Source organism: Trachemys scripta, chromosome 2, assembly GCF_013100865.1.
Source record: "Trachemys scripta elegans isolate TJP31775 chromosome 2, CAS_Tse_1.0, whole genome shotgun sequence".
NCBI classification, from domain to species: domain Eukaryota; kingdom Metazoa; phylum Chordata; order Testudines; family Emydidae; genus Trachemys; species Trachemys scripta.
Genome location: NC_048299.1, coordinates 16,627,143 through 16,644,107, shown reverse-complemented (window position 1 = coordinate 16,644,107; position 16,965 = coordinate 16,627,143). Strand labels below are relative to the sequence as shown.

General features: G+C 44.4%; 1 protein-coding gene across 3 annotated transcripts in view; it reads right to left on the bottom strand.

The window, feature by feature from the left end:
- Positions 1-16,965, bottom strand: part of DPP6 (dipeptidyl peptidase like 6) — a 784,761-nt gene that overhangs the window by 689,259 nt on the left and 78,537 nt on the right. The window contains exon 1 of one of the 3 annotated variants that reach the window (XM_034759986.1): positions 4,516-4,665. The exons of 1 other annotated variant lie outside the window; for it this stretch is intronic. In XM_034759986.1, coding sequence (XP_034615877.1) covers positions 4,516-4,566 — 51 coding nt within the window. In that variant the 5' untranslated portion in view covers positions 4,567-4,665. Of the gene's footprint in view, positions 1-4,515; positions 4,666-16,965 lie in introns of those variants that run through there. One more of the 3 variants, XM_034759987.1, reaches the window with a different exon arrangement.

Genomic DNA, 16,965 nt, shown 5'->3' with positions numbered 1-16,965 from the left:
AACTGGATGTGCGATCAAAGTATTGCACGCTCTAAAGAAACAGGATATGTGGGGCTCAGAGAAGAGGAAGCCAGGGTGAAGGGATAGTCAAAAGTGGGAGATTTCATAATGTACTTCAATGTGTGGATTTCCAGATATATCAGTTGCCACATGGGCTGATTACACTGAATCAGTGCAAAGACAACTGTACTCTGGCTGAGAACCATTATGGCAAGTTTCAGCCTGATGCAATTTATATCTTCAAGCAATAAACCTAGGAATGAAATATAGTGAATAAGGGAAATCACAACAGATCATTGATGTCTTTTATTTATTTTTTTAATATGAATTTATTACTCATGACAGGCACCAGACTGACAGACCAGAGACTGAACAGCAGAAAGAGCAGTGGCAAATCAAGTGTCTCAATTTGTTGCACCAACATGTCTCCAATATGACACGGATGGTCCTCTGGTGATGGTGAGAGAGTAGCTCAGTCTCTATAGCCGTCCAATCCTTGGGCTCTCTGAGGCATCACACAGGATGCCAACTGAGTTCTTGTGTTATGAACACTTGCCACTAATCTTATTTGACAGTCACCTCTAAATAGCAACAGTTTTTGGCCACAGCTAATGTGGCCTGGATTTTAATTCAGCCAAGATGTGAAAGGCTCCATATGTTCCTACCCTAACCATCTTAGCCCTCCAACTAAGCATTAGCATAATACATATACAAGGCCCTATACGTGCATATACATACACAGTGTTTATCATCATAAAATGTAAAAGTGATGTAGCAGCCTAAGATATGTCTAGATACTTTCTAAATACGGACAATACTGTAGCCAGATGATGAAATTCAGAACAAGAACTGGACAGCAGCACCACTCTGTTGCTAACAGACACAATTGGCTCTATTGATGTGCATGTTCCTCTCACTGCTCCTTTGAATAATAAATTGCTTAGACAAAACACAGTCATAAAACTGTCCCCTACATACAGTTCTACCCTTCGTTATTCGTGCACAACTTCACTAAAGCCGTTCTCTCACTGAACTCTAAGTGCCAAGTTCACAACTGGCAAATGTGGGTGCAACTCCACTGACTTCAATGCAATTGTGCCTGCCATGAATTCGGCCCATTGGGTTTTCACTGGTGTACGTGGGAGCAGTCTTTGGTCCTGTAGGTCTCACTGCTTTGGAGATTCTTTTCTAAAACAAACAGCTATATATAAGAAACCTGGCATGTGTAAGATGACAGCCGCTGCAAAGCCAGGGAGCTATAGATTTATAAAACATGCATACTTGGAATTGTATTCATTTGCCAGACTTGGCTCAGATTGATGGGGAACTGAAGGGAATAAAGTTCTAATTAAAATTAACTAATAAGTAATAATTGTATATAAGGACAGGAGCATTCAAGTCCTGCTACCACACAATTTGAAAAATATCCTGACAAGCTCATGGAATATGACCTAATTTATAAAAGAAAACAATTGACCATTTGCCAAAACATTCCTATGAAAATAAGAAAAGCTCCATTATCAAAGCTGTGAACTGTGTTTCCATATAGGATAGTTCCTCAGCTCAAATGATGGATAGGAAAGAGTTGAGTAAAATAAAAATGACACTTGTCCAGGTAATATTTTTTTTAAGATAGTGTGAAAGACTGCCACAGGGATACAAAAATGTATCTTACTCTCACAAGCATGACTTCTCTTTTGGCTGGTCTAATTAAAGTAAAAAAAGACATCCCCAGATGTAGTGACACCGTGAGCTATCACCACACTTCTCGGGCGCATTGTGAGGTAAGAGGCCAATGGACCAAGATTCTCACACACCAAGATTCTCATTTTAAGAAGAAAAGTTTCATTTTAAGAGAGATTTTTAAAGAGAGAGGAAGAAAATCAATATGTACTTAGTTGCTTGTCAAGATCCCAGTGAAACTGTCAAAAAAAACCACCACAGCAAGCTTTGAATTTTCAGTGACCTTTCAAATTCTGCCAGGTAATTAAGATAATACATACTGTAATACAATCAGAGTCACTTCAGACAACACACACAGGCACACACACCACATGCAGGATTTTTTTTTTTAAGTACCGGTATATTGCCATGTGCATTATCTAGCAAGGACACTTAAAATATTAGGCTTTAATATGAATGACCAAAGACTATATTTTTTCCTAGTAATAAAAATGATAAATGGGTAAAATGAAACTTACTGAAATAACACTTTACAAAAAGTGGGTCACGATAAGAAATGCACCAGTTGAAGTTACTAGAATTTCCATTAACGTCAATGGGAGTTTTGCCCTAGACTTCAGGATCGGATCCACTAATGCTACTTTGAGGAAAGGTAAGAGCTATTTAGTATTTTCTGGCTAAAATATTCTGAGACCATCACATTAAAAAAAAATCAACCCTCACTTTAAATATTAGCTGCATGCTCAATTGCCACAAACCAATTATAAGTGCTTATGGCCAAATTATGACAGAAGCAAGCTCTCCTACAAGTAAAACAAACCACCAAAATTTAGTATGGATCTAAGTCATCCATGTCAGTTTAACAGTTATGCTCTTCTAAAATCTCAGAGTATGCATTACAATTCAGTTCAAAAATATTTTTTCAAAACCAAGATAAAAACTGGCACTGGATTTGGGGGACAGACTGTTGAGTGGCCGATAAGATGTTATGGCTGCAATTTAGCAAGACCCTGCTAACCCGTAAGTCAGTGGCCGAACCTCCATTGAGTCCCTATCGCATCAGGCTCTGATGGGGCGGACAGCTCCTACAATATTATTTTGTTTTTAAATCAGGCACTCCAGCCTTGCATGTCTAGCACAGAAGTGCTTAGATGGATCCATTTTTGTCACACAGAGAACCACCACCAGAAGATACAGCAGTTTGAATAAGTAATAGTAATGGGATCCCTTCCCTCCAATTATTTCTTGACTGTAGAGAACAAAGGATAATATGTTATAGTTTTTTATTAATTCTGTGACATTGTGTATGTAAATTAGGTTAATGCCGACCTTTAAACAGACAGCATCATCTCAGGTGGTTCATTATTCTTTTAGTGGTAGATACCACTCTAGTCAAGGACTATAATGACATTTACAACAGTAGTTTAAAAAAAAAAATCAGATTCCCGTGTGCTAGCGAACCCCAGCACCAAGTATTTTTACAGGCATAATAAAAAAAGAATATGCTGCAATCACATTTAACCTAATATTCCAGGGGGGAAATGTTTGCAGAAGTTCCTGTTCAGTTCCCTTACTTGAATTCACAGGTCACATCGCACTGCACCTTGCTGTTAAAACTAATGCTAGAAAAAGCAACAGGATTGCCCTAGTAGTATAGAAAATGAGTTATTTTACCGCGGGATTTAGAACACCTTGGCCGTTTCTTACACGTTTCAGGATGGGGGGAAACGCGTGCTGCCTTCGTTACATTAAATGTGAGCATTTCCCTAAGAGGCGGGCACGCGGAATACAAATCTCACATGTTTGCATTGGGTGGTGGTGGTTGTTTTTTTAACCATCAACAGGTGTCTTTAAAAGGCTTCAGGGTTATTTACAATAAGTTGTTTTTGGAAGCCGAGTCCTCTATAAAGACATCACGTTTCACGGCATCCCTTGCTCAGCACAAAGACCGCCACGACACAGCTGCAATCCACTTTCACTACCCATGGCATCCCTGCAGTTCGGCGAGTATCAGCTCATGCAAGCAAGGGGCGGGGGGGAAATTACCCCAGGCAAGCAAAAACCCAAACACCTAAAGCGGCTCAAGACAGCAGACAAAATAGACAAACATCTCTCTAGCAGCACAAGATGGCAACCGGCACCTCCTCCGGGAGATCATCCGCCTTTGGTGGGGGTTTTCCCCCCATCCCCTTTGGCTGAACGAGAAGGCATCCAGGGATGGATGTGCGGAGAAACAAGAACATACATCAAGACAACCGCTATAGTCACGCAGGAAGCAGAACAGGAAGAGGGAAAACCCCACTATGGCCCTCAAGTTATCAAAGTTGTCTGTGCAGCGATCCACTTCTGCTCGCCAGCTCCCCCCAAACCACCTCACCCCCTTCTCCAGACATTTTGTAATCCTGGGGCGCGAGGTTCAGCCAGCCTGTGCCTGCTTCTCTCTCTCCACAAGGGTCCGGGCAACAACATCAGCAGCTCCCAGCAAAGTGCAGAGGCTGCAGAGCTGTCGCCTGCGTTGGGGGGGCTCCCTCCAAACCCCCAGGTTCAAATCAATTCCCCTCTCCCTGGCACACAGCGTAACAAGGGCAGGAGAAAGGACCCGGACACACGGGGAGCCTCTGCCGAAGCAAAACCCTGCACTCCACAGCCACGATTCACCATCACCCGAGCCTGAGAGGAGGGATCTCCGAGCAAAGCGAAAGTGGGGGTGTGGGGGCCGGCCAGGGGCACCCAACATGCTTCCACTAAAGGGGGGAGGTGAGCCTAGTAGCAAACCCGAGGAACGAGCCCCACAATTACTTACAGTCGTTGGAGGCGGCAGCGGCCACTTACCATCATGTTGCCTTGCATTTTAGCGGTTTTTATCATTGGCTTTTCCTTCATGTTCGCTATGTGCGTGAGTGCGAGAGAGTGAGAGCGGCTCCCCCAGAGTTACTTAATCCAGCGGCTCCAGCACTTTAGCCACGAGCCAGCTTGCCCTTGGGGGGGGGGGGGGGGGGGGGGGGGGGGGGGGCTGGTGTCTTTCCACCTCTGTAGAAGATAATTGACAATTGTTCCCCTTTTGCAAAGGAACAAGAAGAAACGTCCTGCGGGAGGAGGGGAGGGGATCCTCAGTCAACACCCAGCAGCTTCAGCTCCTGTCCTGCGAGAGCTCCCGGGTAAACAGAGACACGCACCAGCCCCAGCCCCATCCCCGCACACTCGCTCTCACAGACACACACACACACTCGGACGCACGCACGCAGCAGGCGGCTATTGTGAGTAGCCGGTGTGATTTGTCTCAGGAGCGGGAGCTGACTGGTACTCGCTGCCGGCCGGCGGGGGGGGGGCGGGTCCGCGGGCAGGCGGCTCACACCGGGGAAGAGAGGAAGCGCCACTTGCATCAAGGTCCAGCACATTCAGCCCCAGCTGCGGGGGAGTGTGTGTGTGTGGGGGGGGGAACAGCGATACGGAGGAGGGAGGGGCAGAGCATCCTCCCTCCCCTCTCCCGGGGGGGCGCGCACGGCTTCAGCACAAACAGGAACCGCGCCGTCTGGCCCGGGAGCCGGAGCCGGACCCGCCCCTCCCCGGCGTTAACTCTTGCCCGGCCGCGGCGAGGCAGGAAGTGGACCCGCCCGGCGGCTGCCCAAAGGGTGGGGCTGTAAATCCCGGCCTTACCGGGGGGGCCGGGGGACGCACGGCGCGTTGCCATGGTTACGCTCCTTTCGCCTGCCCCGCTGCACCCCGCCCCTCCTGCCTAGACTCCGCTCTGCGGGGCCACCCTGTCCCTCCTCCCGGCCCAGCCGCGGCTACGTCCCCAGCCCTCCCCCGAGGCTCCCGGCTGCTGCTCTCGCTCCTCCGGCACCGCGGGCTGCAGCCGCATCCCGCCTGCTGCAGTCTAGCGTCCCCCGCCTGCCGCCGCGTCCCCAGCTCGTCCCCCCGGGGGGCTGGTGCGTGGCCTGCACACACCCAGCCCAGCCGCCCTGCAGGGTGGTACTGTTTCCTCGTCAACCACACCCCTCTGAGCCCCTCTGGCTGCTGCGGCTCGGCCCAAGCCCCTGTCCTTCATTCAGCACGCTGGTGCCTGCCTCTGTGCATCCCCTCCTCTCTCCGACCCTTCCTCCTCGGGCTACCCCCGGCATTCACAACCCCACTTTGGTCTTGGGCTGCCTGAGAGAGAGCCAGGATTCATTGACAGGCCAGTCACTCTAATGCGATGACCCTCCTGCTGCAGTTTTCTTCCACAGGTTCTTCTGGCAGGGCAAAGAAATCGCTTGGAGAGAGGGACGATGACTCCTAAAGGTGTAGGGGGGTGTTAGGTTTTTATGCCTCCTTTATTAATAACGTAAAACAAACCCCATCATGTCTTTTTCAACGCTATTGAAAACAGGCAATTTGGATGATCTACAACAGCAGAAAATTCAATACCATCCTATTAGCATAAAACCTGAGGCTGCTTAACACCGCATCAGAGGAATGGTGGGATGATCATCGAAAAGGCTTTCCAAAAATGTCAAGGCTCAGGAGCAATATATTGGGTGAGGTTTAACCCTGATGTAGGCAGCAAAAGCGGGATTTAGAGAGGATGCAATTTGGGAAATGCCAAGAGAGGGGTAGATATTGTCTATATTTCATAAGGCCAAACGTGTGCCAGTCTCTTGCTGTTTACTCCTTGGTTCACCTACCAGTCTTGCCTCACTTTTTCATTTTCCTCTTTAACGTGAGCAGGGGCCTCATGCTATCACTACTTTCTCCAATGGAGAAAAGCTGGAGGTGACTCCTGGCGGACCTAGCCGTTTCTGTTCCTCACTACACCAGAGGAGGGCGCTAGAATCAAGCTGGGGGCTCACTGGCTGACCTGTTCAAATGTTACTTTTAGGGGTGGACAGAGGCTTTTTAAAGGTACAATGTCCTGCTTCTGAAACATGGATCAGCTTTCCATTCACCAACCACCACCAGTGACTACAGGGTTGCATTTGGATCAGGATCTACACATTCCTGAACTAGCTAACATTTTAAAAATTCCCTCTTGAAGAACAGCTCCTGCTCTCCCTCCCTCCCTCCTACCTGTGTAATTTGCCCAGTGGCGCTGTCAGGAACAGCAGCAAAATGAAACTGATACAACTACTCAGGGAAGTAGTCTGCCTAGGAGGAGCAAAATGGAACTGACTAGGATGCCATCAATTTCACTTTTCAGGGCTCTGCTGCTCCTTCTGGTGCTGATAGATAAATATTGACTGTAGGAATAAAATAATGCATTAAATCAAAGGGGAAGGAAAAGATCCTGAAAAAAGAGAATTGTAACCAATGGTTAAAGAAGATTGAAACGGGAAGGGGGGGTGTGTATTGCTATTCAAGCCAGGCACAGGAGGCAAAACTCCTTTTTTTAAAACAGAGGAGGAAGAGCTGCATGTCTCTATATTTCCCCTTTGCTTTAACCTCTGTTTATAACTCACTTTGCAAAAAGGTTTCTACTCTGGACCTTTACTGTTAAAAGCACAAGCTTGAGCTCAAAAACTAAGGCTCCTAACTAGCAGCTGTAGCAAACTCATTAGCTTCTTATGTGGACCAGGCAGGAGAGGAAGAGACAGATCCACAGTCTCCTAGTGTGGGTTACAACCTACTTTGTTTGGTAGCTAAAAGAAACTAATTAATAAGTGACTATCCACAAAATGGACTGTTGGTTGAAAGAGGCTCAGATAGAAGCCTTGCTCCTACGATTTAGGATTCCCACATGTCAGAGTGCTCAGAGAAACAGACACATGCAAAAATCAAATTATTCGGTAACACTGTCAGAAGCCTATCTGCTCTAGAGGATAACTCTCCAAAAAGAAGGGCATGGTGGCACCCCTGGGTCGGCTTCTTATGGTTGGGAACTGCACATGGTACTAGAGCTAACCCTGCCTGGCTGGCCTGCTTATACAGGAAGATTTACAAACATCTCACCCCTGCTTTGTTGATTTTGTCAGTTCAGTTGCCTTTATGTGGTAGGTGCTTAAAGCTAATGTATGTTGTTCATCTTGACTGGAAGGTCTTCACTGTGCTCCCCAAAATCTTGCCTCCTGCTTTCTTTACTTCATTTTTTATTTTTATCAGGCTTTGTCTATTGCATCTGAGTGCTTTATCTTCAGATGTTTTAATTATGTATGAAGACAGAGTATTTGATACATGCTTCATCGTAGGTAGTTCCCATTTGCCTCCTGAATGATTTTATATACCAACAGAATCACTTACTAACTCTGGCAGCAGTCTTCCCCCCGCCCCCAATCTCTCATAATGCAGCATATTGGTTTTGTCTGCTTACTCTTATTTAAGGTCTAATTTATGTGTCTTTGGCATTGCTGTAGCAATTGCTTTGATTAAAAGAGTCTAGTTTGAAGTTGAGATTGCTGGCAAAATGCTTGGTTTCACTTCTGATACCATTCAGGTTTCTCCCCCTCCGCCTTCAGCACAAACACTCCTGGTCCATTTGGCTAGTATTACTGCACTGTTGCTTTTCCACATTGGCCAACGATCCCTCGCTTTCACAGGCCTTGGGAGGCAAGCCAGTCCTCGCCCACAGACAACCCGCCAACCTTAAACATATTCTCACCAGCAACCACACACCGCACCATAGTAACTCTAACTCAGGAACCAATCCATGCAACAAACGTCGATGCCAACTCTGCCCACATATCTACACCAGCAACACCATCACAGGACCTAACCCGATCAGCCACAACATCACCGGTTCATTCACCTGCACGTCCACCAATGTAATATACGCCATCATATGCCAACAATGCCCCTGTGCTATGTACATCAGCAAACTGGACAATCCCTACGTAAAAGGATAAATGGACACAAGTCAGATATTAGGAATGGCAATATACAAAAACCTGTAGGAGAACACTTCAACCTCCCTGGACACACAATAGCAGATTTAAAGGTAGCCATCCTGCAGCAAAAAAAACTTCAGGACCAGACTTCAAAGAGAAACTGCTGAACTTCAGTTCATTTGCAAATTTGACACCAACAGCTCAGAATTAAACAAAGACTGTGAATGGCTAGCCAACTACAAAAGCAGTTTCTCCTCCCTTGGTGTTCACACCGCAACTGCTAGCAGAGGGCCTCATCCTCCCTTATTGAACTAACCTCATTATCTCTAGACTGATTCTTGCCTGCATATTTATACCTGCCCCTGGAAATTTCCACCATATGCATCTGAGGAAGTCGGTATTCACCCACGAAAGCTTATGCTCCAATACGTCTGTTAGTCTATAAGGTGCCACAGGACTCTTTGTCACTTATTACAGTATATATGTTTTCCAATGCTGTACAAAAAAAATGGGAGTGGGTACATTGGGGAAAGAAAAAAATCCTTTACAAAACTGAAATTCCTGTCTTTGTGGCAAGTTCTGCTCCATGACATCGTCCCCAACCCCCAACCCAACCCCAGGGTAGGATGGTTTCAGAACTGAGTCAGCAGCCGATCACCAAAGGTTTATGATCCATAGGATGCAAAACACTGTCTGCTTCCCCCACAGAAAGGCATAAGCAATTTTTTTTTAATTGGCCATCATAGTGCCTTACACAGAACCAGGAGGCTACTTTGTGAATTTGAAGAGGTAGGTAAAATTCTTGACATGAGAGATAGCCACCTGTATCATCTTCCAAGAGATTTTGGAATATTCTTTACTGATGAACACTTTCTTATGCCTTCACATGTATCCATCATGTTCCAAGAGGTTGCCAAGATTCAGGCTACTGCCTTTCCTGACACTGGCTGAGGATATCTGTCATGCATCTATCTATTTAAATGTCATTGTAAGGCAAATTTTATATAGTTCCAAGTGATACTTCGCTCTATTGGAGCAGGAATTGACTTTTATGACTCAGGCATGACAAGGTAGGTAGCTGGGAGCTGCATGAAAATGACCTGCTATTTTTCACTTCCAATTTTGTTACGTTTATTTTGTTAGTACACACTTGTAATAGGTTGAAGGGATTGTCCAGGACGTCTTGATTTATAAGGGCAGGACATTTGCTACACTGGCCATTGGCAGCGGTGGCTGTTTTGGGTTTAGGACCAAATGGTGGGAGTCAGAGGATTTCCACAAAGAAAGTTCAAATGAGTGCACAAAAAATGCCTTCATCATAGCAGCTTTTGTCACTTCCCAACTACACAGTTAAGGCCAATGCTATACAAACCATTATATAGGGTCAGAGGTAAGCTTTCAGAACAAGTATGGCTAATTGTTCCTTGTGTGGGAGCCCATTGCAATTTCACTGGTGTTAACTATATACTTCAGTGGACTTACTCCTTCTTTACATAAGTGAAAGTGTTGTTACTAGAATCAGGCCTTATTGCCAGATTTCAGAGGGAGCCACTGGCTGCTGAGTACTTTGGAAGATCTACCCATTACAGGCAAAGACACTTCTCAATGGGAGACTCTTACACTCAGAAGGATTTATATAAACCTGAACAAGACTATTTCTCCAAACTTCAGCTGCTATCACGGTAACAAATATAGCACCCTGTATGTTGTCGTTTTTATGGGTCTGTTTGAGAAACAGTACTTTTCTCACTTGTACCATAAATATTCAGCTCAGTGTGGGTTTCATTATGATGGGGAGGACTATCTGGAAAGCAACAGAGATCACAAGAACTATTTCCTGTTCACAAGTATTCTGTTTAAACCTGTGATGAACAGGCATGGGAGAACTTGTTTTATCGAATACAAACCCACTGAATACAGTTGAGGCTGGAAAGCCCCAGAGATCACAAGTACTAATTTCAAGACTTAATTTCAAACAGAATATTTATTGTATGCATAGCAGAGACTTTCATTTGTTCAGGGTATTTTTAAAATATATATATATTAAGGCTATAAGGCAGTGGGCCAACTCACCAGTCAGTGTATTTAAAAACCAATCCAAGAGCATCAAGATTTCAGTCCCATTCTCAAAGATAACCCTTTATTTTCTTCCCAAAACAAAACAGTTTAATGTAAGTGTCACATATAAACGATGTGCTTTTCCCTTACCCAAGGGTCTCTTGCAGTGGCCTACTACCTGCAGGTCTCACTTCACAGGAACTTGCAAGCAGAGGGAAGGAGAGTCTTTATGCTCCCTTCTACTGAAGCTTTCCTCCAGAAAACTTGCTTCTAGCCTGCAGGGCTGTACTCCCCTAAGCTCTCTGCCTAGCAGTCAAGGAGAGGCTGAAGGTTCTCCACTTCCTTCCCTGAATTCAGCCTGCCCTTTATATGCCAGCAGGCCTGGCTCTGGGTCACAGTGTTCTACCACATGACCTCTGGGTCTTATCCCTTTCATCTGGGAAGGTGGTCTGAACATGCCACAGGGTGCAGCTGTTGAGCCCCAAGCCCCTAGAGGGCCAGCTCTCACTTTGACAAAGGGGACCATATTTTGTGAAACGTGAAAACATTTAACAAAAACCAAAAGTTTAAAAAATGGTTTTAAAAGTTTTGTGAAATCCAAAACACCAAGTTTTTCCATCCCAAATGGTGACTCTATTAACATCTATTATTTGGCTGTAACACCATCTGGAAACATGATCGTATTTTGACAACAGAAATACTCTGTGGAGAGGGAGGGGGAACCACCATGAAGAGCTTGCCTGCTTCAGGTTATCAGTAGAATCTGCCTTACAATTGGTTTACCATATTAGGGAGAATTGTGATCAATAATACAACACGCAGATGTCAGATGCTGGAAATAGTTGCGAGTAATACTGCATGGCAGGGTGGATAAACACCAATGATACTTTTATTTTGTTATTTATTACAAGTTTTTCTTTAAAAATAAACCTGTTTAAAATGAAATCTTAATTTAATACAAAATATGTTAAGGCCTAAACTTATTATAATTTAATTGTAAAGGTGAAACATTATAATTAGAGGTTTACGTGCCCTAAACATTTAAGATTGTTTTGTTTAATAAAAATGAATGGAATATGCTGTATTGTATTTCATTAAATTCCAGTTACCATCCTAATGCAGCTAGACACAAATCATGAGCAAAAAGTTAAATTATCTAGTAAATAAGAAATATATCACTCAACATTTTCTAACGTACTAAAATGTACAAACAATAAGAATCTGAAAATATTATGCATTATGATTGTTTAAATAAATGTATATAGTTATAGCGTACTCTTCCAGGTAGCAAAAAGATGTACTAAATCTACTGTTGATTTACAACTAAGTAGAGCCTTTATATGTTTTAATGGTTACATCAACCAATGAGAATGCACCTTTCTTTAGAAAATAACTGAAGTACAAATGGAAAAGCTGATTAAAGTTGGTGATTTAAATCAATCCACCCTGCAAGGAAATAATGGAGACCGTGAACAGGGCATTAGTATTGGACCCTGGACACAATGGATAACTAGTAGCTGCTACAACCACGTATATATATACACACACACACTATTGTAACTAGCATGCTTTCCCTCACCAATGTGGGTCAACTTGTAGCATGGCTTGGCTAAAATGGTTCTCAGACTACTCATCTACAACCCCAACCTGCTTCTGTTAAGTCAAAGAGAGTTGCCATTGATTGCAATGGGTATGGGATTGGTATCCTAGGGGAACTATACCACAATATTCTTATAGTTTTCAGAGGAAAACAAAATTGCTTATCCATCATGGAGAAACAAGTAGAATTTCCATTTCCTGCAAACCGATGTATAACACAAACATTGATAGGATTAACAGAGCTATAGAAAATACTGAACAGTGACCTAAACTTAGCCAATTAATTTGCAAGTTGCAGAGACCCCATTGCAGAGGATGGTAAGATCCCTTAGGAACTGGCTAGTAGATAGCAAGACTGATGCATTAAAAAAATCCAGAGTTTTGATAAGGGATCACAATGCATTAGAGGCATGAAGTCAAATAACAGTACAGTAGAACCTCAGAGGTACGAACATCTGAGTTATGAACTGACCAGTGAACCACACACCTCATCTGGAACCAAACATACGCAATTAGGCAGCAGCAAAGACAAAAAGAAAAAGCAAATAGAGTACAGTACTGTATTAAATGTAAGCTATTAAAAAAATAAAGGGAAAGCACCATTTTTGTTCTGCATAGTAGAGTTTCAAAGCTGTATTATGTCAATGTTCAGTTGTAAACATATAAAAGAACCATAACATTTTGTTCAGAGTTATGAACATTTCAGAGTTACGAACAATCTCCATTCCTGAGGTGTTCGTAACTCCAAGGTTCTGCTGTATTAGAAGTGATAGACTCTAGCACTCTGTTTAGTCAAACAATGAAAGAGTCATCACATCTGTAAAATCAGTTGGGTATGTATTAGAACTATACACAAGCCAAAGCTCTGGATTGGAACACCCTCACTGCTTAGAAGGTTTTAGAATCAAAGACCTAATCCAGTTCTGAATTTTGCAGCTTGCCCCTATGTTTGTAATAGGCCATATCAAAACACAAAACAATCCTAGATCCAAATACCCCTAATCCTTGATAGTTCAGGATTTGTGCCAAAATCTTGCAACATAGACCCATATCTAAAATGTATAATAAAAGGCCCCACTGGGACCTCTTCGCAGTATTGGCTGATGTGGTACAGTGCCATCTTGTGGATGCCACATGTATCTAACAGGAAATTAGAGGGTAAGAACAACTTGTAACAGGAAGTTCAGAGGTAAGGTGTAGAGTAGTAGTAGACGACATGCAGACAGACTAGGTTTAAATGTTTCCTGAATCAGAGAGTTAATCTGGTTTAGTCCATTATGTTGATATAATTGTTAAATAAAAGTATTTCATTGACATCTGGGACTCCCTGCTGTCTCAAGAATACTAGAACTGATTTGTACACTGGTTGCTATTAAGAAGTCAACATTTGCCAGCAGCTGCTGCACAGTGGGCTATCCCTCATAGTTCAAATATAAAAAAAACCACCTGTGTTAACCCAGATACTGTATCACTATGTCAACAATTTTGAATTTTCAGTGGCAATATGTCTTAGAAAAACTGATCTTCTGAATGTTGATTATTTTATCTTATTGTATCCTAGCACACCAAGTTATAGGCATATTAGCTGCAATATTGTTAGCATTCAATGACTCCTTCCCCTCATTCTCCACCTGTTTCCTTTTCTTTAGCCTCTCCCTTCATTTCTCATAATTCCAGCTTTATTAAAATGTGCTTCCCATAAAATACAGGAGCTATTTCATTCAATGAGAGGCATTACTTAGATACCTAAAATGCTATGAAAATTTACTGTATAAGAGCTGAAAAGTTACTGCACTAGAAAAGGGTTACTGATGTTAACACTGATGGTCTGTTTGAGGAAGTACTTCCTTAAGGGAGTAACCGGACAGTGTATTTCTCATTCTTCAAAGTTCTGCTTGAAAATCTGTGGGGAACCTGAAAGCCTCTCTGTTTCGCTTATCGACTCTATTCAACCACTAAACGTACATACTTGTGCTTTGATGTCTGGGTTTTAGACAACACAGGAATTGGTAGATGTGATCTGAAATTGTTTGAGAGACTTCACCCACATCTTACACTTAGCACCTGTTTGAAATATAAACCTTTGCCCTCACATCAGTTTTGGTTTGCAGGAGAGGGTACAAAGAAGGTTGAAAAGGCACTTTGTGCACAGCTTTTGAGATTGGAATGGAGGTGACTGCAGTTCAGATCTGATTGAAGTTAGTAAATAACAGAACTCCCACAAAAGCAGATTAAGATTGAGGTTCTCACACTGTGCCCTATGAAGCACTTGCAGTGGTCTCCTCTTGCCATGGATTGCAGGGTGCTGAGGTCACATTATGTAGAACTAGAACACACTCCATTTTTTTCCTGTACCTCTGCCTACTTCTCTGCTAAAGCACATTCCAGAGCTCAGTCTTTCCAGGACTTTAAAAGAAAAGTATTACAGAGAGAGAGAAATCAAGAACTTCTTAAGGATTTTTTCTCTCTCACACACACGCACTCCTCTGCCTGTAACCAGCATTTGAAAACTTTTTCTTAATCAACTATTACCCATCAATTCACTTGGTGCTCCCCACACAGATTTCCTCAGATTCCTTTGTTGCTGTTACACAAGTACCCCCTGCCCCTCCATTCCAATCTTCTTACAGAGATGACTTCTCAGTCTCTGCAGTGTGGCATCAAAAGTTCAGTGCCTGTGTGACGAAGTGGGAATGTTCTTAACGTTTTCTCTGAATACTGTGTGGGTGCCTCAGTTTCCCCTATGCATTTCTTAAGTATCTAGGTGGTGGGATAAGGGTGTGTGATTGTTGCAGAGCCCTAGAGGTCAGGGGTGTGCAAGGGTCTGCACAGAGAATGGCCGACACCCTGTCTCCTGGCAACTGATGGCCTGGGCCCCTCCCCTGCAAAGGTGCCAACTGAAGGTGTTGGAGAACGAAGATCAGGTGATCTCCTGGCCCGGGAAAGAGACAAAGGGAGAGGAGGGGCTGGAGAGTTTCAGTTTGGAGCTGGCTGGGGAAATGGAGGGGAGGCCAGACAGGGCTCTGGCTTCCCCTGGCCCCCCAAGATGGTCCTGACTAAGGGAGTCCTGTTGTCTGTACCTGCAAAACCTGTCTTGACCTGTGTTCCTGTCGTCTAAATAAACCTTCTGTTTTACTGGCTGGCTGAGAGTCATGGTGAATCGCAGGAAGCCGGAGGTGCAGGGCCTTGTCTCCCATAAACTCCGTGACAGTGTGCGTCACCCAGATTCTTCAAAGCCAGAGAAGAATGGCAGCCCCAAAGTTCCCCTCCAGACTCCTCAATCTCCTCAGCAAAAACAGCCCAAAGATCCTCCTAGTTAGCAGCAATTCCAGTCCTGGTATCAATAGTCGGCATACCCTCAGCTTCCTGTGAGACGGAATCCGCGGTCTGGATCCAAAATAGCACAGGCTCTGGGATGCTGCTCTCACAGCAAACAGATCTTGGTCCTATGTTGCTCAAACACTGAGTCCAAAGGGCTGTCTCCAACTGCACCAGCTGGGGCTACCTCCCCATCTGCGGCATTATCTGCTAGGGCACAGCCCCTGCTCCCTACTTGGCCTCCCAAGGATGTCAGCCTCCTCTCCACCCAATGCTGGATTGTATGTGGGGGCTATATTTATATAAATATGTAATATGTCTTGTGTAATATGGCAGGGAGGGGGAGATAGATTGGAGAGGCTAGGACCTCGGAGGGATGCCACACCACTCGGATGGGTGGGGCGGGCTGGGTTAGAGCTTCCTGTAGTTGGGTTTTTATTCTCAATGAAAGAAATGAAATGCACAAAAAACCCCTCCCCTTATTTATAACCTTTCCCCCGCTGAGCGTCAATTGACTCAGCTCTTAGATGGCAGATTCATGGAACCTGCTAGACTCTTTGCCCTTAATGGAAACCCTCTGCACAGCTTCAGAGACAGATATTGAGCATGACTAGCAACTACCACACACCCCCTCCTCTAGAAGCTCCTGGGCCCTTCAAACTAAGTGCCCTGCCTTGCTCTCTACAAGTGCAGAGGCAAAGAGAATTCAACAAAAATCCGTGTTTCCTCCCCACTGCTTTTCTACCCTCTTTAGACTCAAACAAAACAATATCAAGTCTTGTTGTACAAACATGTGGGTTATGCTCACATAGTGCTGATTTTTTCTCCATGTTTCCAGCTGCTAAACTCCATGAAAAACTAAAAAAAAAAAAAAATATGGAATATTTTCCAAATGTTACTCTTCCACGCATGAACTTGCTGACGTTGCCACAGATCCGTGATGTGATGATGAATGGGAGAAGGTGTGTCTATGAAATCATTTCTGTATGAAAATATGGTCCACTTTATATAAAAATGTGAGAACCCTGGGATGGTTCTAGGACTCTTGGGAATCAGGATTCATTGCAGGGTGCGGGGGATTAGAAGGGATACAGGAAAACACTAATCTAAAAATAATCACCTTTTGAGTAGCTTGCTGTTGAAAGTACTTGATGATCTTGGGGCTTGTCTACACTTGAACTGCTACAATGGCACAGCTGCAGCTATGCCACCAGGGCCGGTGCTACCATTAAGGCAAACTAGGCGGTTGCCTAGGGCACCAAGATTTGGGGGCGCCAAAAAGCGGTGCCCCCAATTCATTTTTTTTTACAGCGTTCCTGGGCTGGGCTGCCGGCGGTGCGCTGACACGTGCGGCTCAGACTCCCTCTCCCAGCGCAGCGGCTGCTCCACTTCTCCCGCCTCCCAGGCTTGCGGCGCCAATCAGCTGTTTGGTGCCACAAGCCTGGGAAGGGAGGAGAATTAGAGCGAGGGCAGTGTGCTCGGGGAGGAGGCGGAGCAGAGGTGAGCTGGG